This window comes from Crocodylus siamensis, chromosome 2, assembly GCF_052110815.1.
Source record: "Crocodylus siamensis isolate JL-2025a chromosome 2, ASM5211081v1, whole genome shotgun sequence".
Classification (NCBI taxonomy): Eukaryota; Metazoa; Chordata; order Crocodylia; family Crocodylidae; genus Crocodylus; species Crocodylus siamensis.
In genome coordinates this window covers 7137168-7163929 of record NC_143396.1, presented here as the reverse complement: position 1 = coordinate 7163929, position 26762 = coordinate 7137168, and the positions used below count along the sequence as shown (strand labels likewise).

General features: G+C 43.9%; 1 protein-coding gene across 1 annotated transcript in view; it reads left to right on the top strand.

Annotated features, from left to right (window-relative positions):
* Positions 1 to 26762, top strand: part of DNAAF9 (dynein axonemal assembly factor 9) — a 124200-nt gene that overhangs the window by 5735 nt on the left and 91703 nt on the right. The window contains exons 2-4 of the mRNA XM_090035105.1: positions 8060 to 8139; positions 24260 to 24379; positions 25556 to 25680. Of these exons, the coding sequence (XP_089891231.1) occupies positions 8060 to 8139; positions 24260 to 24379; positions 25556 to 25680 (325 nt within the window). The remainder of the gene's footprint in view (positions 1 to 8059; positions 8140 to 24259; positions 24380 to 25555; positions 25681 to 26762) is intronic.

Below are 26762 nucleotides of genomic sequence, written 5' to 3'. Positions count from 1 at the left end.
TGTATATAACCGTTCGGTGGTGCAGGCAAGAATAAACAGTGGTGCAGCGAACATTGAATTGGAAGAGTCTTTCGGAGCCATCAAGTTCAGTCCCCTGCTCTGACAGAGGACATAATACAGTCCCCTTTCACAAACCGGTCAAGTGCCAGCTCTTTCTTTCTTTAAACCCCCGTGTCCCCACTATTCCTGTTGGAAAGCTGCTCAGAAAAAGCTGTCTCTCTTTGGACAAACAGAATGATGTAGGCTGATCTGCAGGTGTCTTCAGTTTTGTCTTATTACAAATAATCAGGTATTTTTTGTATAAATTCTGCTTCTTTTGGCCAAAAGAAATATAATGTTTAAGTAATGAATATATATGCTGTCTAGACAGCCTTGGGCTTGATGATGAATGCCAGTCATGATCCGGTGAGTAGCAGTTGATGGTGGAAGGAGGGTCTGCCAGATCTTAGTAACAATTTATAATATAATTCCAAATATTAGGAGTCAGAAAAGGTAGCAGGCCGTGTTGAAAACTAGCTCCTAGACTCTCGTTTAGAATTGACAGGGCATCCCAATAATACATATCATTCACATGAATACTACAAAACATTCTTTTGAAAGTGAAAATGTTTTCATTGTGTTATTAAAAAGAATTGGAGACAAGTTTCTCTGCTTATATCTTGTCATATCTGAGCATCTTTGATATAATCCCTCAGGAGTATAAAAAGTTGGTAAAAGTTACCATCTTCTCTCTTGCATCCTTTGGTGACTTTTGAAGGGGGAACAGGAAGGGACCTGGAAACCTTCTGCTCTCTGCACAAGATGGAGGAAAAAGACAGCTCCCTGCCTCAGGACCCAGAGGCTGGAGATACAGAACGAAAGGTTCCTTGAATACTTAATGTAGAGGAAAACTAGACTGGAACTTGAAACCTAGGCTTTAATAGTCCAATATATGCTAGGCAGTTTTATAGCTGCATTAGGAAACAAGGACCTGCAACTGGGAATAATCTAATCAACCAGCAGTTTTGTCTGAGTGGTGAGGTTTTTTTTTGACACGATTCACATTGGTTTCTCAGTTCTTCTAATAGTCATTGTCTTTCCACAGACGCAACTTTCTCCTCTTCTCTCCTAACACATATGTTTCACATTCAGCAACTCTTCAGGTATAGCTTTTCTGTTTCAGACAAATTAAAAAAAAACCCACCAAGTTTTGCTTTCTGCAGAAAAAGTGCACATTCAGGAAGCAATGTATGTAGTTGCTCTTATAGGTGATTGTTTGATATGTATGTTTGGATGGTGGTTTGTGCTTTCAGATCTGTACAAATGCGTTCAAATTCTCCCCCCAGCTTCAGCAAGTAGGATCCCCTTGTGCTCTGTCTTCGAATAACAAATGCAACAACATGGTCCAATAGCCAAGATGGGTTGTCCAGCATGTGTCAGTTCTGTGCCGAGTCTAGTGGCATGGTACTGGTATGGCCACTGCATGTGGCATGGTGCCAGAGTGGGACCGTGTCTGAGGCACTGTCCACTTCAGCCATTCCAGGGCATGCACTGGATCTGGCGTGTGGACCAGCCCCCCTGCCAGGAGTTTGATACCTCTGTTTTAAGCAATTGTTTGGATTCTGGTTCTGTGCCACCTCCTTTTCCATCCCTTCCCTCAACCTGATGGGAAAGACCTCTGGTTTTGGGTGGACTTCTAAATGTAAGTTAATCTGGAGAGAGAGAGAAAGAGAACTCGCTTTCTGCCTGCAGCATCGCTGATTTAGGCACAACAATAATGCTGGCTTGTTAAAGGATGCTATCGCTTGTAAACTTTGCCTGTTCGTAGGTCTAGGTCAGAGTCCAAACTGTAGTAGTAACCTCAACTTACTGTGTTTCAAGTAACATCTACACTACCCTTTCAGCCTCCAGAAAGCCGATTCTGCCATTTGACTTTTGTGGACTTGGCAGGTAGACACAGCCAGCTTGTCTCGGTAATCAGTGACTGATTTAATTGCCCAAGGAAACTCGAGAGGCTGGGGTCACTCTGTTGCTTCAGGAACAATCTACTGCTTTTGTTTAGTGTGCGGTATGTGCGAGAGAGAGAAGAATACTGTATGCTTTTCAACTTTCCTGGTACAAGCTATTTTAAAAGACATATTTTGTCCAGCCAGCAGAAACTAATGTTTATAAATTGGTTTCTGTAACAGTCTCTCAAGGCGAGTATCGAAGTAGAACAAACTTTCCAGTTGTGATGCTTGCCAGCATCTCTCAGAATATGTCTGTCCATGATCTCTTCACCATCTGTCACTTCTTTGCACCCAAGAAAAGCTTCATTTGGGCTTCATACCTTTCAGTAGAAGTCTGACAGATTTTAATAGTAGGAGAGAGATTAGGTTGGCACCTTAGGCTGCCTGTACATATGCTTGGAGATGGGGGTGGAGGGTAGCTTTTAACTAGAACAGTTTCCAGGCAGCTGCTCTAATTAAAATGCCACAATGTCACATGTATTGAGCCCCAGCGTGTTTAAAAATGGCCACAGGATACTTTATCTAAACCTTTTTCAATGAGGTTTAGTTAAGGTACCCCATGGCCATTTAAAAATGCATGGGGATTTAATGCACGCAACACTGCAGCTGTCTAAGTCAAACATGGAGCAGACTTGATTTATCAAGCTTGCTCTGACAAGTTCTAATTACAAGACCAATGAGCCCATGTATGGGCAGTCTGATGGACTCTCTCCAGGGCTGCCCAACTTCTGTGGGAGGAGAGGGAACACCATGCCAGGGTAGGAGGAGGAAGCTGGAGTAGGGGGTGAGGAGCCTGCAGACCTGTGTAGCAGCTGGAGAGCATGGGAGCCACACCAAGGATGTGAGTTCAGGGACCCTAAGTTAACCCCTCAGGGGCTGGATGTGACCTGCAGGATCCCAGTTGGACACCCCTGAACTAACTTCAGAGAGGCATGAGCTTTTGTAGACTACAGCCTAGTACGTCTGTAGCATCTGAAGGGAGAGACTGTAGCCTGCAAAAGCTCATGCCTCTCTGAACAATTTATTCTATGAGTTGCTCCCCTGCCCTGCCCTGCCTTCTGCCTAACTTTAGACTGACACAGCTAGCTACCTTTGACTTCTCAATAGGATCCTGGTGGAACATGCCTATGTGAATCAAATTGTCTGTACCACAGATTTGCTGGACAGCTGGATTTGATAGGTGGCCTCCCTTTATGGAACTGATTTCATAGATTCATAAACATTAGGGGCTGGAAGGGACCTCGCGAGATTGAGTCCAGCTTCAACTGTCCTTAAACTGACCAACAACAGTACAAGCCTTGCGTTCTTCTGATAAGGTTAATTTTAACTATGCCACAGGGCCTACCATTACTTCTATAAGGCTTTGCTAAATTTACTAGGCCTTACTTTATGCAAGGCCTTACTACATCTTAGACTTTAACAACAACTTATAGCTTAATATCTGCACAAATGACAGAAAAACACTTGCTCTAATCTTCATAGAGCCTTCAGCAAGCACCTTTATCACACAGGCATAATTTTCAGCTGTCACACAAGTCTCTTTCAGTCGTGGTGCAAGCGAGTGTAGCACTGCCAAGCCTGTAAGTATGATGTTGGTTTTTCCTCCCACAGTGGAGTCCACCCTGCACTTCTCTGTGTTAAATGCCATCAGGTTTTGGTCTGCCCACCTTGTAAGCATGTCCAGGTCAGCCTCTATCCCCAGCCTGTCCTCCAGTATGACCGCCTTCACCCATAGTTTAGCCAGTCCGCATCTGGCACCAGAACCCAGATCATTAATGAAGTTGTCGAAGAGTACTGGCCTGAGTACTGAGCCCTAAGGGACTCCGCTGGTCACGTTGTGCCATGTTGATTTGCTCCCATCCACTGGCTTGCAGCAACTGCAGACTACAACTGTGATGTTGGACAGTGAAAGGAGTAACTCTGGCTCCTCTCGTTACCTGGGTCTGCTGGTCAGACACTGCCTAGGGATGTGCTGGATGGGTCTGGACCAGATGTTGCCTTTTGCCTTGCATTAGGAGGAAAAGCAGCGGGGTCCTTTTTCTGTTTTTCAGTACTGGGTGTCCTTTGATACCAGAGCTGGTAAACACATTTCTGTGGAGGCATTTGTTTTGTCTTCAACTCTCTTTGGGGAATTGTGCGACTGCCAGGCAGATTCTTTGAATCCTTTTTATGATAGGGTGGCACTGTTGGAAAACTTTGTAAAGTCTCTGCTCATGGTGTTGATGCTGTAGCTTTGTACTATACAACAGACTAAATCATCACTAACACAGCTTTATTGATGGTATTAAAGATGATAACATTTTAATGTAGACAGGCTCAAAAATACTTTTCCTCAGATTGTACTGGTTTGACTGTTGAAGATGCTCTAGTGTTGCAACTACAATTGAGACATGGTTAGAAACTTATGATATGTGTAATTCATGTCTTTATCCAAACAGTGCTGGTTAGGATGTCTTACTCTTTAAGAATGTGATTAACTTCAGTTTTGTTCCTGTGAATGAGAAGTAGAAAAATAGGGTAGGTCAGGGTTAATTATTTTTTTTTTTTAAGGCGGGTGGTTGTCTGGAGCCTGCAGCTATAATGCAAACAAAAGAAGACCAATTGAGAAGTGACTTTTTCCTTTGAAAGTTCATGCAAGGTGAAGTTTTTGGCCACAGCTTCTTAAAATGGTTATTTTGTAGTTTCTGCATAATTAAATGCTTCACATTCCCAAACATGTTTCCCAAACTGGCTGCAAACGTTTATTTAAAATAAACCCTTGAAGGTGCATCATTCAGTAGCTTGAAGTCAAGTGAAATCAGACTGGAGGCTGCCACAGCTGTTGGGGCACCTCAGATGCTGTAACAACCCTCCTCTGCTGCGGTGAGGTTAGTTGTGTTGCTTTGCACTGTTGGTTATTCTTTGGGCAGAGTGACCTGGTGGCACCCATCTCCTCTCCAGGCATGGAGGGAGCCTATCCACCCCTTGTTTTTAGTCCTGCTGGGTGTCCACGCACCCTCATCACCCAGGCTAGCCCAGGTGCGGGTGCCAATTTAGTCACTGGCAACCTGACCGTGGAGCAGCCTCTTCTGGTTTACATGGTACCAGATAGCTGACCAAGAGAGGCTTGGCCTGACGTGGGAGTAGCTTGAAGGTTTTACATAATTCTTCAAGTGAGGATATAGCTGAGGTCATCCATGGAATATGTGAACAGCTTGATGTATTTGGTAATATCTTTACTAGATCAACTCTATACAGGGGACAGATTTAGCAACTTTTCAGATTTACAATGCCCTTCATCATATATGTTTCTTCCTCAGACCTAAGGAAAGGCATTTTGTGTGGGAGCTTGTCTAGCATCACTCCTAGCTATAACATCGGTGCAATGAAAGATGCCACCAAACGTGTCTTGTTCTGAGAGTATATTACCCTCCCCCCCCCTTCCCCCAGTGCCTTCACTTCTGCATAGGGAAGCCTTGCTGTGTCTGTGTGTCTGTGTGTGTAAAACTGCCTAACATTTGATTAAGGAATATAGCATTTGCCAATCTAAAACCAAACATATGCAATCCTTCAATATGATGATAGAATTACATTTGCTACACCTACCGGATGATGCAACTAAATCTCTCACTGCAATTGTGCTTATAGCTTGGGCGTATGGCAAACCAGACTAGAAGGCTCAATAAGGATTTGGTTTTAAAAGTACTTTTTTTTTCTGCCCTTCTCATCAGCAGCGTTGGACGTGAAACAATGGGGGCAGCTTGCATATAGTGCATTTGAATAAATTGGATGTAGGAGTAGGGTGCAGCCAAGAATAACAAGCAGGGTGGCTCTTTTTCCGTAACGTGGGAAAAAATGCCCGTGAAGGAGTAATGGGATGAAATGATACGATGACATTTATTTTGCAAGCGTATTTTTTTTCCTTGTGTTGGAAAAGGCATACATTCTCTTAAATGAGAAGCTTGCTTTTCTGTGAGGAATATATTAAATATATTAATCATTATTAGTTAATTGGACCTACAGTTCTTTTATATTTGCCTTTATAAGCCAACCTACTAGATTTCCCCCCCTGCCAGCATCATGCCTGTTACTAAGTTGTGATTAGACTAAATCAATCAAACATGTAAACTGTGGCAAGTTGGGGCTGGACAGGTAATTAAATATTCCTAAAGGCTGATAATCCTAAATTCAGTTGCCCATCTCTCTTCTGTTGATTTTAAGCCTAGGTCCAGTAAAGGACTTGGATGCCTCAGTCCAAAGTTTTAATTAAAAATCTTTGGTTGGTTGTGGCCTAAACTCTGTAGGTTCGTTGCTTTTTTTGACCTTGGCGTTTACCTGCCGGCTGGAGTTGTACCTCTGAGTGGGAGCTTGTCTAGCATCGCTCCCAACTGTAACATTAGAGCAATGAAAGATGCCACCAAACGTGTCTTGTTCTGAGAGTACATTACCCTTTCCCCCCTCTTCCCCCAATGCCTTCGCTTCTGCATAGGGAAGCTGTGTCTGTGTCTGTGTCTGTGTCTGTGTCTGTGTCTGTGTCTGTGTCTGTGTCTGTGTCTGTGTCTGTGTCTGTGTCTGTGTCTGTGTCTGGTTAGGATCCAAGACCCAGGTGTTCCTCTGTCTCGGTCCCCTGGATGGCTTGATCAAGACGCTGTTTTTGGAGCACACCTCCACATCCTCTCCAAATCCATCTAGATCTTTTCAGAATACAGCCTTGGAAACTTTCTTCAGCAAGAGGAAGAGAAGGTGTTGCTCATTGTACTTAAGTAGCCTGCTGCATATAGCAGTTTCTGGGGCAGTAGGAGTCCCTAGCAAATTTTTCTTCTTAGCCTGAGTGGGCTCAAACCCATGTTTCTTATCTTTCAGGAGACTGCCTATTAGGTTGAAATACTATTCTGAATTTGGGCTGCCTTCAGCTGTCCTAGGATGGGTATGCTACTGTACAGAAAATAATTCAAAATGAAGTGACCCAGAGTGAGAGGCCTGACTGTAGACTGATGTTGAGGGCTGTTGTATAGGAGTGAAGAGCTCTAATTTGGGGTTCCTAATTCCCGGGCTGTGTACACATCTTCCTTTAGACAGTTTTGGATCATGAAAGAAAAGGAAATAATTCTTGGAGCAGAGACTGGAACTCAGACCTCCCCTTCCCCTTCTCCCCTAACCATTATCCCATCCCCTCCCCTAACCAAGAGTCATAATCCCTCTTGTGATGGCACCTTCTGGGCCCAAGAATTTTACATTACTTTGTGCACAGATGGAAGAGGTGGCCTTCCTGGTAGTCTCCTCATTTGGATACTCTTCCTGGCAAGCAGGAGAGATTCTCAGAGTCTACAGCTCTTCCACATGCCATTTTTTAGCCTTTAGGCTATTATATAATAAGAAGGGTGCCACCTCTCCTATTTCTCCCTTAATCTCAATTTTTTAATAACTGAACAAGGCTGTTTCCTTTGAAGGAATAATTGTAGGCACAAAGCCCTCAGGGTCTGGATCCTAAGCAGATGAAGTTAGCTCCACGCCTCTGTGAGTTGGTGTCTAAGCTCTTAAGTGGGGCTGAAGATCAGGCATGCCTGTTTAACATTTTCTGGTGGTGAGCTCACAACAACTTGCTGCTTGTATGGAGTGTTTTGGATTGCCCAGCTGTGATACTTCATTGTCCACACGCTTTGGATAGGGAGTGTAGGTATCTAATTTGGTAATGTGAATTTTGGTGGTAGGACAGGTCCCTAACAATTGCGCATTACAGCATATAAATCCTTTATTGGATCTAGGCTAGTCCTAAAAGACCACATCAAAATATAGCCTGTAACTCTTATTTTCCTCCCACCATTCCTGCTTATAACCAATTATTTTGGAAACTTGAAACTGTTTCCTTATTGACAAAATAACCTAGAAAGTGCCTGGGTACTAGGCTAGGCTTGTTGTTGTGTGAAACATGAGCTTTGTAGGTACCTGAAAGACAAGAGGGGGGCTTCCTAGTATTACATGCCACTAGTTAATGTATTTAAGAAAAAGGTAAACCAATCCTTGCGTCTTCCATTCTTGTATCCTCTTGATTATTGTTTCTAAAGATTTTTTTTGTTTGTTTGTTTTTCCAGTTGCAGTCGCCTTCGACAGATTCAGAGCATCCTGATGCAAAGCAGCAAATCTCAACCTGATGGAATCCTCTGCATTTTAGGTATTTCTTTAATTATTTAATCAAGTAAGCAACAACATGTGAAAAAAAAAATACATGGACTAAACCAAGGGTGGCTTCTGTGGGCAGGAAGTAGGAGTTGGAGCAGCAGGTTAAGGCAGAGGAAAAAGATAGCAGTGGCAGTTAGAGTGCAGAGCTAATTTGTGGCGCACCTGCCAAGATAAGTTGGCCCCTACTGGCCTAAACTGTATTTTTAGGTGTCAGAACAGTTGAGGTTAGTAAAGTAACAAGGACGGATGTAGTCACATGAGGGTCATTAGCTAAGAAATCCACAGTGAGCTACAGCAGAGATAAGAATGTTCCCATTTCAGCAGTTTTTTTCTGTTTTCCCTCCATTTTGAGGGTGGGGAAATAATGCAAAGTGCACTTCAGTGGGAAAAAAAAAACCCCTTTGGAGATGCTTCTGTCTGAAATATATTTTACTCCTGATTTCTAGCAAGATGTTGATGAATTGCAAGGAAGTGATGAGTGACTAGGATAGCAGGGGTTTACTTAATGAAACAAGATTGAAAATGAAGCATAATTGGACTAAGCTTTCACAAAAGAGGGACATAATATACAAAGTTCTTTAAGGAGCTGAAGAGCAAAGAAATTAGTGCAATGTAAGAGTAGCTAGGAGTAATAGGCTTGAATTAAAAAATTGCTGCTTAGGAAAAATCACTGATCATATGGCTTGTTGGGCTTAAAATTATCTCCATGGCCAATGGTTGGAATCCCATTCCTTGGTTGGCACACTGCAAACTAGTATGGATAGATGTGTAATTCAGGGATCTCTTGAATTCTGTTGGAAGAATTGGAAGCAACTTTCTTTTCATAGCAGCTTTGTGCTGGTAGGTAGTTGCCAATAATTTTGTTTTTTTGGTGATACCGGTGGGGTGGAGGGAGGAATATCACTCGCATTAGAGCCAAAGGTTGCACTAGACACAAAGATTAAAGAAAGCTGCTAGATGGTAAAATGATAAAATACCTGGTAAGGTAATGAAGTATATCATGAAAGAACAGAGTTGTAAGCACAGGAAAATAACGTAAGAATTGTCCCTTACTGAGGATTACCATTTACTGGGTCAGACCATTGGTGTGTCTTGCCCAGTATCCCGTGGTATGGTCATAAGAAATGGCCAACTTGGATTTGTCAAGAGCAGCTTGTTCTTTACTAGTCTGACTTCTTTTTGTGACACTATGATGAGCTTTGGGGATAGGGTGGGGGTGGGATGGATAAAATACACTGACTTCAGTAAGGCTTTTCATAGATTTCATAGACATTTGGGCTGGAAGGGACCCCAGAGAATCATTGAGTCCAGCCCCCTGCCCCATGGGCAGGAAGTCAGCAGGGATCATAGGATCCCAGCAAGATAAGCATCCAGATGTGTCTTGAAGGCATTCAAAGTTTGGAATAGACTGCCTCTGGTGGCAGTCTATTCCAAACCTTTGGAGCTTGGGCAGTAAACAAGTTCTTCCTTGCGTCTAGCCTGAATCAGTCGTGGCGGAGTTTGTGACCATTTGATCTTGTAATCCCTTGGGGCACTCTGGTGAACAGATGTTCCCCCAAATCCTGATGAGCACCCCTGATAAACTTGTAGGTGGCCACCAGATCGCCCCTGAGTCTGTGCTTTTCTAGGCTGAAGAGTCCCATGGCTCTCAGCCTCTCATCATAAGGTCTGTTTTCCTGACCCTGATCTTGCGTGTGGCTCTCCCCTGCACTCTCTCAAGCTTCTCCACATCTGTTTTGAATTGTGGAACCCAAAACTGGACTCAGTGCTCCAGCTGTGGCCTCACCAAGGCAGAGTACAATGGGAGAATGACGTCCCAGGATGCAAGCCAGTGTTTTGCTTGTTTTATTAGCCACAGCATTGCATTGCAGGCTTATGTTCATCTTGTGGTCAATGATGACCCCCAAGTCCCTTTCATCCGTAGTGCTAGCCAGCGTAATGCTGCTGAGCCTATGAGCGTGCTGTGGGTTTTTCATCCAAAGGTGGAGAACCTCGCATTTTGCGGTGTTGAACACCATCAGGTTTTTGTCCACCCATTTCCTGAGCCTGTCAAGATCTGCCTGAATCACCATCCTGTCCTGAGGTGTGGATGCTTTACCCCAGAGTTTGGTATCGTCAGCAACCTTGGCCAGCCCGCTTCTGACACCAATGTCCACATCATTAATGAAGATGTTAAACAGTATAGGCCCTAGGACAGGGCTTTGAGGGATCCCACTGGTGACTGCACACCAAGACGATTGGCTCCCATCAACCACCACCGTCTGGGTTCTACTGTGGAGCCAATTCCCCAGCCAGAGGATCGTGGTGAGGTCAAAGCTGCAGTTAGGCAGTTTTGCCAAGAGGTGATTGTGGGATTCCAGATTGAAGGCTTTTTTGAAGTCAAGATACGTGACATCAATCTCTTCCCCCTTGTCCAGGTGATGGGTCACCTGGTTGTAGAAGGAAATGAGACTGGTCAGGCAAGACCTACCCGTAACAAAGCCATGCTGGGTATCCTTCAGGTTATTGCCGTCAGCCAGCCTGTTAAGGATGGCCTCCTTGATCATCTTTTCCAAGACCTTCCGCAGGATAGAGGCCAGACTGATCGGCCTCTAGTCTACCGGATTTACTTTCCTCCCTTTCTTGAAGATCGGCACCACATTGGCCTTCTTCCAGTCTTCAGGCACTTCACCAGAGCACCAGGAGTTCTCAAAGATCCGTGCTGGGGGCTGGGCTATGATGCTTGCCAGCTCTTTGAGTACCCTGGGGTGTAAACGGTCAGGGCTGGCTGAATTGGAGGTGTCCAGCCTGTCAAGGTGTTCCTTCACAAGGTCAGCTTCGATGCAGGGCAAGAAGTCTCCCTCACCTGGGCCTCCCTGACCCACAGTCGGGCAGGGGTGTCCCATGGGACTGGTGAAAGACTGACGCAAAGTACCCATTTAGCAAGATTGCTTTTTCCTAGGCATTGGTTGTCAGTTGTCCCATCTGGTTCAGCAGGGGTCCAGTGTTGCCTTTGCTTTTCCTTCAGCTCCCCACATATCTAAAAAAGGACTTTTTTATTGTCCTTGATATTTGTAGCTATCTGGAGTTCCATTGCAGCCTTGGCTTTCCTGGTTTGCTCTCTGCAGGTCCAGACCAGCTTCCTTTTTGGTGGTGGATCCCGTCCTCCATCCTTTGTAGGTCTTCCTTTTAAGATGTAGGAGGTCTGCTAGTTCCCTGGAGGGCCGGGGGGCTGCTGTGCCCTTTTGCTGCCTTTCCTCTGAGACGGGATGGACTTTGCTTGCATATCCAGGACCGCTTCCTTGAGGAGCAACCATTTGTCCTGAGCGCCCCTCCCCTTTGGGTTGTGGCCCTTTAGGGCCGCACTGACAAGCCTCCTGAGCTTGTCGAAGTCAGCTTTCCTGAAGTCAAGGTCACTGTCACCCAGCTTCTCTTTGATCGTTAGGTCACTGATTAGGTCGTTCCGGTTGCCAGTACGAGATCGAGCAGCGTATTGCCTCTCGTCAGCCCATAGACTTCCTGTGTCAGATAGAGGTCATCCATGCACGAGGGAAAGTTTTGCAACCACTCGGATTTGGCTAAGGGCTCCTCCCACCAGATGTCTGGGAAGTTAAAGTCTCCCATGACAATCGTGTACCAGGGGCGTGTGGCCTCAGGTAATTCCCTGGCAAACTCCTGGTCAAGGTCTTGACCCTAGGTAGGGGGTCTGTAGTAGACTCCCACCATAGTATCCCCTGTGCCATGTTCCCCACGACTGTTAACCGAAAGGGTCTCTAGTCCCCCACTGGGCGCCAATGTCGGCTTGTAGGCATGCGTAGCTTTCCTTGACGTAGAGACCTACACCTCCGCCCCTTTTATCCTCTAGATCTCTCTATACCCGTGGTCCAGTCATGGGTGGAGTCCCACCAGGTCTGCGTTATCCCTGTGACATCACAGTTATTTGCATTTAGCAGGAGGACAAGTTCATCCTGTTTATTCCCCAAGCTCTTGGCATTTGTGTATAGGCATGCAAGCGTTCCCTTGGAGGCCCTTGCCTTGCCCACAGATTGTTCGAGGGCTGGGGCAGGGGTGGGATCCCTTAAATGCCTTGACCTGCTGGCTTTGCAAGGGTTGCTCAGCAGGCCAGCAGGGGCAGTAGTCTCCCCCGGTCCCCCAGCAGGCTTAGTTTAAACCCCGGTGGAGCAGGTCAGCCAGTCTGGGTGAGAAAAGCCTCCTCCCCACACTGTCTCTTATGATGCTCTCACCAGCTAAAGCAGAGGCTCCCAACCCCTGGGCCGTGACTTGGTGCCAGACCATGAAGGATTGGCTGCCAGTCTGCAGGAGGGTTTGCTGCCAGACTGGAAGCCCGGAAGTGACTGGCATACTGTGGAGCGGCAGCCAGCCCTTCTTTATACTGAGTATAAAAAAGGGTTGGCTGCTGCTTCGCAGTATGCCGGTCACTTCCAGACTGCAGTTTGGTGGTCCGTGGACTGGTTTGTGGTCACTTCTAGTCTGTGGCTTGCCAGGCCATGATCTAAAAGTGTTGGGAAGCCCTGACCTAAGGAAATACAGTCCAAATGACAGTACTGTCAAGTGAGCATCTACCTAGTTGGGTAGTCCTGCTCAGAGTAGTCAAGAGTGTTTCAGTGTGAAACAGAGAAGCAAGAAAAACTGGCTAGGCAGGAAAGCACCTGGGAGTTGTACTGGCTTGCAAGCTGAGTTAGCTATGTAACCCTTGTTTGCATCATTAATAGCAGACTAGGACATGTTAACATCAGTCTAGCATGCAAATCGCAGGAAGTGAGTCTTCCACACACTATACAGCATGGCAAGACTTTACCTGGAGTATCATTTTTAGTATTAGGCACCATACTTCAATGAAAGATGTGGACAGCTGGGAAAGAGACCAGAGCAAAGCAACAGAAGATGGTTAGTGGTCTAGAAAATGTGACATGAGGAATGGTAGGACTGGTGATTATGTAGTCTGGAGAAGGGAAGCCGAAGGGGTGGTGTTAAGTCTTCAGTACAAAAAAAAGTTATTGTAAAGAAGATGACGATCAGTTGATATCCTGTTCCTTTGGGACAAAGAAAAAACACTGGACTTAAATTTTAAGTCTTGAGGTTTAGCTTGTGTTTTGGGACAAACTTTCTAATTATGAACAGATTACCTAGAAAGGTTATGGAATTGTAATCATTTGGTAATATTTACACACAACTATTTGGGGTGGTTTATAGAGAAAGATGAGCAGGGAGCTGGACAAGGTGGTCTCATGGGGTCCCTTCCAGCCTTGTTTTTCTGTGCTTCCTGAACTGGCACAACAACCTTGTGGTGGCATCATAGTGTTCCTTGACACCTGTTGTTTTCACCTCTGACTTCTGCTGCTGTTCTTACTTCTGAAGTAGCAATAGGAGGCAAGAAAGAAGTAGCTTTAAGGAACTACTGCATCTGCAACTAAAAGCACATTTTGTTCTGGCAGAATAACAGTGCTTTCACTGATGAGAATCTGTCAGACTAGGGGAATCCTGATGATTATACCTTGGTATTCTGCAATGTGTTTGCAACCAACCAAAAAATCATAGCCTATATAACGTATAATACGGTCTTTTATATGGGATTTTTCACATTTACCAAAGCAGCAACATCATGATTCCACTTTAATTGCTTAGTCTGACCTCCTACATAACACAGGTCAGAGAGAATTTTACTCAGCAATTTCTGAAATGAGTCTCTGATTTCTGGCTGAACAGGAATGTCTCCTAGAAAAGTGCAGAATTTACACTTCAGGAAGAAGTCATCCTTCCTGGTTAAAGAAAAAACCTCTGAAGTTCATCACCTGACCTAGATGTTTGTTACGATCTTGTCTTCATCTTCAAAATTAAGAGTCCTGTATTATCACAGCATTCTCTCTGTTCGCATACTTTGGTATAAAGTGTCCCGATTTGAATTTGGCATCATTTCCCTTCTCAGAAAGAATTAAAGACTTGATCTAACATTAAAAATTATTTTGTTAGATCTCAGTAAAAAGGTAGATGATTGTGGCTGTTGAACTCCTAGAACTTTAATTCAAAGATGAATTTTTATTTATTTATTTTTTAGATTTTGACATAGTTGGAAGGTAGAGTTTTGAGGGGTTTTTTGCCAGGGATACCATGGTAGAGGTGATTTTCATTTTAAGAGATTTTTAAAGAGTAATGATGTTCTAAAATATTTTAATTACTTTTGTTTCTGGCTTTTATAATATCTGGTAAAGTAGGTCGCCTTAACAGATTGGTTGCTGTTGAATGATTTTAAAACCTTAGGACTTAGTAAGTTTGAGGCATTAAGATGATAGTTCCTGAAGAAGAAAGTTGTCTTTTTCTCTTCTATAATCATTTTGTAATATTTTCAGGCTACTAACCTTGACTGTGTGTAACTTTTCACATTTTAATTTTTATCATTTGTAACTACCTCTTTTCTGGGTTTTGGAACATCTGGTGGGTTTTACTTTACAGTAACAAGCATTTTGTTAAAAATCACTGGTGTTGTATGGTTCTGTAGTGACCTGTGGTATTTTTAGATTAAGAGATGGGGGGTTTTTCAAGGTTTCTTACAGTCTGTTTTTTAGAATACTTGGATTTTGTTGAGATTTAGGTTCAAGAGCCCTCAGACTGTCTTAGGATCATCAGTAAGTTATGATCTCTAGGGGTCACCTTTTTTGGCAGGCGTGCCACAAATGACACACTCACCCTTTTGGAGCGCCATTCCAATCCCCTGCCCCCGCCCCATCTGCTGTCCTACCTTCTGCGCCCTGCCTCATGCTGCTTTGCTTTCTGCTTCCTGCCCTCTCCTCCATTATGCTGCCTGTCTCCTCCCTCATCTGTCACATGCCACGGAGGCTTCATGTGCCTCTTCTGGCATGCACCACAGGTTGGCCACCCCTTCTTTAAGACAGTGGACTAGTCAAGATGGGTAACGATGACTGCATGGATGAAGACTTTGATAGTAAAGTAGCGGAAACGGTGAGGTTTGCTAGGACTGCCATGGTGACGTAGTAGACAGCTCTTAAATCTCCTCCTTTCATTCTCTCCTCCCTTCAAATGGGAGCAAGACTACCCCAAACACTGTATTATTTTCTTTCTACTATCTTTTCTTAAATTTTTCTGCTGTTCGGCCGTTCTTTTAGAGCTGTTTATATTGAATCTGTATCCCTTTGCTGTGACAGCACCAAACAGAAGCTGGAAAACTGATGAGCGTGATCAAGCTTGATCAAATTAACTTTGTTGTGGATACTGTTGTTGTGCATAGGTCGGGTCAGATAATATCATTGATACAGAATACTAATTCTCGAGCTCTGGATTTTGGTATGGGGAGGAAGGAGGAGGAGTGAAAATACATGGCTTTTTAGCATCAGGCATTTAGACTGCTTAATGCTGCAGTGATCCTAGTGTGTTTCTGTAAGGGTGTCGGGGTTCAGTTTCCCTTATAGCTGATCCACTCTGGTTTTGCTTGCTGCTGAAGTTGCATACCTCCCATGTTTTGTAGCTAGGAAACTTATGTAGAGACACAATTCAGTCTTTTGAAAACAAAGCATTATTTGTTCATCAACAGGAATCCATCTAGAGAATTATTTTTAAGTAACAAAGAAGGCTGAAGGGCATGGGATTTACAAGTTCCTTTGATTGGAATGTGTCCAGGACCTTGCACCTAGGGCCTCCTCCTACACATTACAGGTATCCTGCTATTAACTGGTTACTTGCACAGTTATCTTGAGACCACCTACTTGGGCAAAGTAGCTATCACACGATTAAAAAGCTCCAGCTAGCTATAAAGTTAAACCTTAAAAATGTGTACTCACTTCTATAGCTGGTTGTTATCAGCTTTAATTTGCATGTGTAACTGGGTCTCCCCCATGGCTGGGAGCTTTGCTGGCTCACAGGGTGCAGCCCTTGAGCTCTGGGTAGCACAGCTGCCGTGGTCCCCAAGGCTTGGGAGGGTCTGAAACCCCTGGGCCCACATGGACCTCTTGGTCGCAGCTGTGCCTGGGGTGCAGTTGAGACTGAGTGTCTCGTGGCTTACAAGGCTCTGGGTTCTGGCTATGCAGAGACACAGTTCTTTTGAAACTGTGCATTGAGGCATAGTTGGGACCCAGAGCCCTGTCCCAGCTGCTCATGGCCTCTGACTGAGAGCCCCCTCTGCAAAGTGGGGCTTCCAGCCTTGGGTGCCTGCTTCTTGCCAGCACAGGGGGAGCCCCTGATTGTGCTCCCTCTACATGAGTTGTAAGGCAGGATTGGATCCAGTGTGTGATCCCAGAATTGTACTTCCTGCCATGCACGTGTAGAAAGGGCCTAAGTCCACAGCCTCCTCCCCTGGACTGATAGAGACGGCTTGCTTCAGTAGGTATGCTGCTTTCAAAGACTGGCCTGTGCCTATTGCTATCTATGCACTTCACTTCTGCTGTAGTTGACAGTGTTTAATGGGTTAATGTCCCTTTAATTAAAGCTTTGGTTTCTTATTGGGTGGGGGGCAGGGAAGCCTGCTAGCCTGGCTGGAGCCAAACTGGTGGGCATTTCCCACTTAATAATACACCAGTATTTCACTGAGGATGCTGGAAGTACCTTATCTTTGTCATTGTTTTATTTCCTGTTTGTTTTTTCCTAACAGTTTCCTTTGATATAACTCCACGTGGTCATTCCAGATCACATCAAGCAAAACGCATTTGTAATTTTGTTCTTAAATGTGCCTGGAGATCTCCTACAACAGCATTTCTGTAGCAACAGCAGCTATTGGTTACATGGAAGTGCAATATTAGGAGGGCGTTCTTCTCGGTGTCTCATGGTAACTGTTGTAGCGCTTAGGTGCCTATTTATTCATTCTTGCTCTGCTGCTTCAGCACTTGGTTGTACATGTTGATTGGCATTGCATCAAAACCTGGCTGGAATGGGAGAGACCTGGTTCTGTCCTTATCCTGCTCCCCAGCCCTGTGGTTCGTAGACTGCAGTTTAAGAATGTGTCTTATTTGGGGGAGAGAGTTTATATCAGTCGACAAACTCCAGTTCACTTTTACAAATACTATTTAGTTTGTGTACCTTTGTTGCATTTTAAAATCCACACCCTCCTGGGATCCCAAATCAGCCTGGGAGACCTGTGCTTCTAATGGCGATGGAGAGTTAACTATTAAACAACACATTCAAATGGCGTACCCCTAGAACAGTGGGCTGGCCACCTCCCAGCTGCGCTGTTTCTCCCAGGTGACCCAGCCAAGTGATGGATCATCCCATGAGCTGCTTGGGGAGGTTTTCCATTAGAGGGGTCTAGCAGGTTGTGGGTGTGGGAAGAGAAGAGACCAGAACCAGAAGAAGGTAAGGCTAGACCACGGAAGTAGGAAAGAAGGGAGGGGGTCCTAGGATCTTGAAAAGGACTAATCAAAATTTAACAGATTGTGTTCAAGGAAGCTTAGGGAGGTATTTTTTACATGCTTCTGTTTTTGCTTTTTCCTTTACGTGTGTATCTCTTGCACTATGTGTTACATGCACATTTTACTGGCATTGACTGTCATGAAACCCCTAAAAGGGGGGAACAGGATTCCAGAGGATCCACCTTTAAGTAACATTTTAGGAGCACATGATGGCCACTAGATTAGAAGACTGCAGTGGTTGCTACTGCTAGCAAAACTCTGGTTTTCCCCCTCTGTCAAGGGAGATGCTAGGGACACGAGGTCTGTATCTGGGGTTGCTCTTCAGTGGCCTAAGTAGTCGTGCTCAGCCTTTTTCCCCCAGCAGGTCAGATGGGAAGTGCTTGGTCTGACTGCTGACTAGAAGGTGGTTCTGATCCAGCACCCAGGGCCGGGGTGGTAGCCACCATGCAGAGGAGGTAGGGGGCAATCTGGCCTAAACCAGACCCTGCAGTGGGGAAAGGGGGCTTCGGTCAACCCTGTGGGGAGACATGGTGGGGGGAGGTGTGACCTGGCCCTGTGGAGGAGCAAGGGCATGTGACTTGACCCTAACATGGTCCTGGGGAAAATGGGGGTGTGCCCCAGCCTCATGGTGGGGGAGAGGGCGATTTGTGGGCTGGCTCCAGCCGGGCGTGTGCAGCTTGTGGCTTGGGAATTGGGCAGGGGGAAGCATGGCCATATTAATTAATGGCCACGGCTCCTCTACCACCAAATTTCCAGACCTGTGGGGAGCCCTGTGGGCCAGGTGTGATGGCTCCGTGGGCTGCATTTGGCCTGCAGACTGGAGGTGGAGCACCCTGGGCCAAGAGCTAAACAGTGATGAATGATTCCCTTGATGCAAAGGGGTTTAACAGTGCATGGGATTTAGTAGTTGTATCCAAATACCGTAGCTAGTGAGCAACTACTGGAGGCGTTCAGCCCAAGATTGTAATAGAGGGGTCTTTGTGCTGAGTTTGGGTCTTTTGTACCGTTTCTCTGTTTTTCTGTTTCTAGTTCATTCTTATGATTCATAACCAGTTTAGATTCTGAGGGAACTCCGAAGGCAGCTTGGATGTCCTAGTTTTCTTGCATGTTGTTACACTATTTTAATTCTTTTAATCTGTTCATTTCCAGCAAATCTGAACTTGTTGGCAGGCACTGAATTGTATTCTAACATAACCCTCTGGGAAAACTTCACAGTCGCATGTGATAACGTATAGTTGCACTGGGACCACATCTGGGGTGTATTAGCACATACAAATGTTAACGTGACCAGCTCCTATACACGTGAAGAAAACCATACTTATTAGGTGCCAATTAAATAGGCACGGTGTAGTCCTTGTTTTCCAGACGGGAACATTCACCCAGAAAGGATCAGTGGGCTTTTCCCTCTTTTTTTTTTTTTTTCCAAGAAGGCTACCAGTCAGATTCCTGGCTAGTTTCAATGTTAATAGTACTGCCTATCTATATTAAAATCCTCCCTCCTCTTTTTCCTCTATCACTTAGGTTAAAATGATGGTTTGAGTATAAACTTGATTGTAACCTAACCTGTTAAAATTTCTAAGAATTGGGAGGTATTTATTAGCTCTTGATGATAAAAACATAGCTCGCAGTGTGAGCACTTTGAAACCAGCTGTAACTTATTACAGACACTTTTATGGTAATTTTTTTGCTCCAAATCAAGCTTAAAAATGCGAGACCAAGAGGGGTTTTTGCATGTATATTTTTTTTCATTGTCTGTCCTGGTGCCTCCAATTTATAATAGAGCTTTGGTATTTTTTAAGGATTATTAGTTCTGATCTCTTTGCTGATCACTACTTGGCTTGTCAGTAGCTTCCGTTTTTGTCAGTCTTGACATTTCTTGATGATTTGTTAAATACCTGCAAGTACAGCTTTTTCATAACCCAGGGATAGTACTATAAAGCGTATCAACTAATGTGTAATCATGTAATCTAAAATGGATGAACTAGGTCATAGGATTGGCTGGTTAAGAAACTTGAATATACTAATTAGATTAAACGTGGTAGATTTTTAGCCAGATGTGCAAAGCTGTATTGCTAGGTAAGATGGAAAGCCTTCTGCCCTTCAGTTTTGTATATCAGTTTTGTAGTGTCCAATATTGAAACAAAAGGATCCTATAAAAAATCCATCTATTGCCTATGGTGAAACCAGTGCTTGCAGAGGGCATATAAAAATGAATACATGTTTTATTTCTCCTTACACTTATCTCTAAGGAAGGAAGTGACAAAATCTTTATATTAAGATGCATCATGCTAGAAACATTTCAACTTTCTGAAAAACAAATGGAATATCAAAGTGTTCCCTTGTAATCAGGAGGGAAGGGTTTGGAACGAAGACTGTAAGAGGGCTGTCCTTACTGGGAAGCTTGTTAATTTCTTGCTATCAGGAGTGAGCTCTCACTATCTAGAGAGCAGGTTAACTTCTCAGGCAGGGAAATCACTCTGAACTTTTAAAAGGGCAACAGATTTTTATTTATTGTTTTTAAAAAGTAAGTTTGTGGGTATGTCTTAAAACATCCATGGTTCAGATTCATTGATGTTGGGGTCGGGACCTCAGCAGATGATCAAGTTTAACCCCCTGCCTGGGCAGGAAAGAGTGCTGGGGTGAGATGACCCCAGCCAGCTGCCTAACCAGCCTTCTCTTGAAGACCCCCAAGGCAGGGGAGAGCGCCACTTCCCTTGGAAGGCCGTTTCAAATTTTGGCCACCCTCACCATGAAGAAGTTTCTCCTGAGGTCTAGCCTAAATCTGCTCTCTGCCAGTTTGCAACCATTGTTCCTTGTTACCCCAAGAGGTGCCCTGGTGAACAGAGCATCTCCGATCTCTTGTTGCGTCCCCCAATTAATTTATCGGCATCCACAAGATCACCTCTTGGCCTTCTCTTGTGGAGGCTGAAGGGGTCCAGGTCCCTCAGTCTCTCCTCATAGGGCTTGTATGGTTAAGGGTTTACAAGACAAGTAGCCCTACTCTGGACCCTCTTGAGGTTATCCACATCCTTCTTGAAATGCAGCGTCCAGAACAGGACACAGTACTCCAACTGTGATCTGACCAGTGCCGCAGAGAGGGGAAGTATCACCTCCTTGGCTATATTTGTCATGCATCTGCTGATGCATGATAAAATGCAGGTAGCTTTGCTGACTATTTTGTTACAGTACTGAGTCATGTTCATCTTGGAGTCCACTATGACACTGAGATCCCTTTCCGCTTCTGTACTTCTGAGAGAGGCCCTCCCCAGCCAGTAGGTGTGCTGGATATTTTTACGCCCTACTGCAGCACTCTGAACTTGTCCTTGTTGTATTGCATCCTATTGTGTACTGCCCACTTATCCCACCTGCCCAGGTCTGCCAGATGATCAGCTCTTGTTAACAATAACAATCCTAGTTTTTCTGACGGACTGAAATGAGGCTCATAGGGACCAATTGGAGCAAAAAGACTAATAAACAAGTCATTATATGCATCGGTAGTGCCCAGAGGCACAATTCGGCATCAGGACCCTGTTGTGTTAAATGATCTGGTCCCTGCTCCCAAAATTTGGACTCTGTAGCCCTAGTCTTGCTAAGTATAAAACTGATGTTCTGTATGAATACATACCCACAAACACTGCAGAACTGGGGCTTAGGAGAGCAGTGAAGTCTAAAGGGTGGGGATGAAGAAGTGTAAGTGGATATGATTGACGTACAGATCACTCCCTCCCTCCCCACCCCTCCTGCTAATAGTGTATATATATGAAGTGCCAACTTTTAAGGGCCCCTCAAGCTATTATTAATTGGCTTGTTTCTTAATAACATAAGAGGATAGGAAGTCTCAGGAGGATACAACTTGTGAGTCAGCTCAGAGGAGTGTTGCAGGAGTAGAGGTAGGTTTGGAAGACGGCATTGAGTTGTCTGATCACGCTTCACATGCCAAATCTCTTCCTATTTAAAGAGTGTATAGCTCTTCTCTATGTAGTCTGTAACACTGTAGTTTTGAGATGAAGTTCACTGTAGGTTCTTTCCGCTTCCGCTACATTTTTTAAAAAAATCTTCATTATATGTTCACTCCAGCCGTCTATGGTGATCTTTCTCTTATCCCTCTCCCCCCTTTAATGAAGAGGATTAAATAATATGGAGACAAATGCCTTCATTAGCTCCAAGAAACCAGCATTTTTGTGGTAATCTAGCCCCAGATAGGCATCAGTTTGTCACAGGACACAGCATTTCCTGCCAGTTCCCTGGTAGCATTGGAGTAGCTTTGTTTGCTTGTAAAACTGTTTGCAGTTTCACTTAAGGCCAGGTTCAGATTTCTTTACTGGCGCTAAACTAGGATGTAGGCAGGAGTTAGGTGCCAGTTGTAAGGAATTATTACAATTGGCTTGGGGCTAGCACACTAAAAAACTCATTTTGTGCCTAAATCTGGTATGCATCTCCATTGGGGATTGCAGGGGTCCCTAGACTGTCACACTGTTTGGTTTTGCTGCAAACGCAATCCAGGGCGCACACTCCAGAATAATTTAGGTTGGCCTCGGAAGATGCACAAGTCTTGTGCGAGTCCCCAGTGAGCACTGTACTGTTCAACAGATAAAAGCCATGACTAATACCCATGGGCAGCACGGGCTTCGGCTCAGTTCCAGCGGTGGTGACTATGTCTGCCTTTTTTGCCCAGTAGACTAGTGGCTAGACCATTAGACCAGGATGTGGATGACCTGGTTTCAAGGTTCCCACTCTCCCCAAGGGGTTTTAAACCCATATTGCCCACCCATGTGTCCTAACCACGCCATACAAAAGGTTACACCAGGGCACTCTCCCGTCACTCCCGTTGAAGCTATAGCAGTGTGCAGACAAGAATGCAAGAGCCATAGAGTCAGATGGAGACTAAGCAAAAAGAGCCTTCCTCTGTAGTCTGGTACTTAGAGCAGGAGGTCAAATGTGCCCCACAGCCTGGATCCAACCTGCAGAGTTGGGTTATCTGGCCTGCAGCCTTGATGGGGAGGACCTTTTCCTGGCAACAGCCAAGTGTCTGGGAGACCCACAGTGCTGGAGCCCCAGCATCACTTTGGCTTGTTCCTGGCAACAGCAGAACAGCTGAGATGCTGGGCTTCTTCCTGTGGTGTTGCTGCATCTCCATGGCACTGCTCTCGCCATGGTGCTTGGCAGCCAAGCTGGTGTGAGCTGTGGTGCCGAAGCCCCAGCATCACCATGAGAAGAAGGCCAGCAGCCGAGTGCTGGGCATGCTGGGCCTCTTGCCGCCAGGTCCTGCCAGAGGTGCCGTGTGTGCTTGATCTGGTGTGGGTTGGGGGGCAAGGGCATGATCTGTCCATGGGACCAGCCCCACGCCATTCATCAAGCCTGTGGACTGGGCTTGTACCACTCCTTCAGCCTGTGGTTTGAGTATTCCTGCGGGAGGGGAGTCTTGGGATCTGGCTGTTGTTGCCAGGGTTATTTGCACATTTCACAGTAGACAGTCACTGGTTAATAAAACAGAAGCAGTGCTTGGAGAAGGACAAAACACGTTCCGTCTAACAGTAAATGTTTACTTTCAGTCCAGCAAAAATCTTGCACGTTGTGCTGTTGAGTTTCATCATCACTATCCGGCAGGACCAGTATGCATTAACTGGATCTTAATGACCAAGCAGCTACATAACAACTTGTTAACCATGTTAAAGTTAAACTTTAATATTCATAGGGAAGGCATTCCACCTTGTGAGAACTGTAGCTGAATTGCTAGAAAGCTGTATTTTAGGTTGCTTTTATGTTTTCTATTCTAATCCTTTGAATTCACCTACTTTTAAACTAAAGGTTTAGGAAAGTTTTTGTTAAAAACAAATGCGCTGATGAGAAAATGTCATTATGTTTAAGCCCAAATAGTTTTTAAATGGGAAAGTGTGGGGTGGACTACATACACTTCATGCCATTGTTTCTTCTGTCTGTGAATGAGTGAAATAACAGTTGTATCTATTGATTTATTTAGTCATTCTTGTTCTGTAAATAGTATTCCTGGCACTTTAAAAAATGTCAAACCACAAGGTTCTGCATTTTCTATTTGCTATAAATCCATAATTCAGTTGGGAAACCATTTCTACTCTACCCATCCTACACTGTAATTTGGTATGTATCATTAGCTTTACTGCTGATCAGGGCACAGTTGTTCTACTAGAAGATTGACTATTGGGCAGATCATTAGTCAAATAATACATTTTGTGCAAGGTACATAGATTTTATATAATATTGGCCCCTTTACAGATTAATGAAGACATTTGAATCCAAAGCATGCTCAGATACTCAATTTTGTAACACAGTTCAGCTTGGTGTTTTGAAGTTCATGCCTTGGATGATCTTTTAAGTCCCTTCCAGCTCTGCTTTCCTATGATCTGAAGAGAGAGTTTATTCATCAGTTTTTAATCCTAGGAAAGCACCAATAAAATTCTCTGCGTGTTATGGATACTGTGGACTCTTTCTTGTCTCTCTTGATGCTGCTTTTAATTTGGACTACTTCCAGAGAAGCACAACTTTAAGAAATTAATTGTATTGTTTGGTTATGGCAAGAATATGCAGCAATGTAATCTTTGCTGTTGCAGTCAAGGCTGTTCTCTTCCCTCTCATCTCTCTTGATTTTTAATGGGAAAAAACTCATTTATCACTTGGGTCTCTGCCCTCATCTTTTTATTTAGATGGCATGCACAGGCACCATAATGTTTTCTGTACTGTTATCATTTACAATATTATGTGTCTGGTCTGTTCTGTTTCCAGGAATTGATAGCCGATACAATGAAGGCTGCAGGGAGCTGGCAAACTATCTTCTTTTTGGATTATATAATCAGAATAATAATGACTTTGAAAGAACTGGGTTTCCTGAAGAAGTTCTTGATGGTGAGTAAGGCTATAAAATGATGCTCTCTTTTCAGGGTCCTTTTTGGGTGGTGGTTGGAGGGAGAAATCTGATATGTCAAATTGCAGAACTATAAATATTAGCGATCTAGTGGAGTTAAACGGGTTTTAATAGAAAATCTAGTTTGATATCCTGTTAAGACCCAAGGAATCAACAGTTGTGGAATCAGGTACCTGGAGAACTGTATTCTGTGGGCCAAGTCAGTGATGCTTAACCAAGGTGCTGCAGCACCCTGGGGTGCCTTGAGATCCTTTCAAGAGTTCTGTTGGATGCTGTGTAATGTTAGTACTGTAAGGTGTGCAGACATGGTGCACAAGATAAACCCAGAGATTTCATATAGAAATCCATAGCACTTACAAACGTTGTGCCCTGTTGTGGTCTGTCTGAGTTCTTTGCAACAGAACTGCTCCGTTATTCTTTCATAGTCAAAAAAATGAGCTGACATTTTCTGAGCGGGATCCTAGGCCTGGCAAAAGGTGTCTTGGGTCTAGAAAGGTTGAAAACCACTGTGTTAATCCTTTACCAGTATTTACTTAATTTTATTTCATTATGTTCTACATGCAAAGTTTAAATCAACCTATTTTACATCCTATTTTCACTTCAAGAGATAACTAACTATACATTTAGAATATCTTTAAGAGTTAACTATATCTGTTATGTTGGAAATGTGCACTGTATCTGTTGTTGTTTTTTTCTTTTGGGGGATTATTTTTTTTCCTTCCCCTACCATTGGTAGTGCAGAGCAACCCCTTAATGCCCCAGATAAGCAAATGCAATGGACAGTTGTATAATGCTGTGCAAGTAGTCATCCTTCTGACATTCGCTGGCTTCTCAAAGCAGTATGATGCAAGCCTCCAGGAAGACATGAAATAAAACTGATTGTGTTGCTGAAAAGAGAAGCACTAGTGCTTTTCTTTCTCTCTCTCTCTTTAGCAAAAACTGGTCACTTTGTGCAGTGCACCTGAAATGGATCAAAGATAGCTTTCCATGGTGTGTTTTTGCTTTGCTTTTTTTTTTAACAGAATACTTTATAGTTAAAGCATTGTCTGCTTAATTCATTAACATTCGTTGCAGATAAGATTAAGAATCCAAGGTAACTATTCAGAGATTTGATGCTATTCTAGTAAAACCTTTTATTTGCCTTTTGTTTACTACAGATGTAATCATATTAGTAAAGCCTGACAGTGTCCATCTATACTGTAATCCTGTGAACTACAGCTATCTTTTGCCATATGTGGCACACTGGAGAAATTTGCATTTTCACTGCTTGACTGAAAACGAGGTGAGTGAAAGCAGAAAAAATACAAGACTATCGTTTCTGTAACACTTCAATAATAAAATGGATCTTGAGGCCTCTTACTATTTTTGTACAGACTTGTCTTGTTGATAAATCGCGGGCTTCCTTTTGATCCTAGTCGGAAGCCAGGCATTTCTTTTTGAAGGTAATGATTTCTCTTTGCAAAGCTGAGAGGAAAAAAAATTATCCAGTGCTCTGTATTCTGTCAGCCAAATCAAAGATGAGAAATAGCCTCCTCTGCCCTTTCCTTCTCTCCCTTGATTATAGTCGTGGTGAAATCTGGTATTAATTTAATGAGGAGAATATTTGGGCACTAATTTAAAAATAAAGAAGCTGAATTAAATACTGCAGTCAACCTTGAAATATGTAGTGGTAATTCTGTTCCTAACTTGAAGTTTGTTCTATTTCAAAACTTTGCAAGTACTTTCAGAAGAGTAACGAAAACATAAAAAAATGGCATTTGGTAAGATTGGCTAGATTTAAAAATACATTTTTCAGTTAATGTTTTAAAAGTTTTCTGTCTCCATTGACGTGAGTGGGAGTGTGGCCATTCATTTCAATGGAAATGAACTGGGCCTTAATTTTTCATCATAGGCTTTATGTACTTTATTTACTCTAATAAATCATTTCCCGTGGCAAAGTCTGGTAGATCTACAGTGACATAAATTTATCTTAAAGCTCTGTCCCCTCACTTTGATCCTTGCTGGTTCCAGACAGGGCTGGATCACATGAACTATTGGGTAACCTGACACTTAACTGATGAGTCTAATACTGTAACTGACTGACCTGTCCACTTATTTTTTCCTGTGTGCACCATTGTCTGGCTGCATACCATAACTTCCACGTGGCCACTTGTCATTTCTGAGCATGCTTTCTGTCCTGGTGATCCAGGGTCAGACAGATCCAATGGAAAAGAAAGGACTTGGCTGAGTCTTGGCCCACAACCTCCTTAATAAACCCATTAAAGTAAGCTTCACATGATTAAATGTCATCTGTCCTTCTCACTTCAAATTACCATGGTGCTGAAATCCATGGGGGTGAGAGGGAGTGGGATTGCTGATGCATGA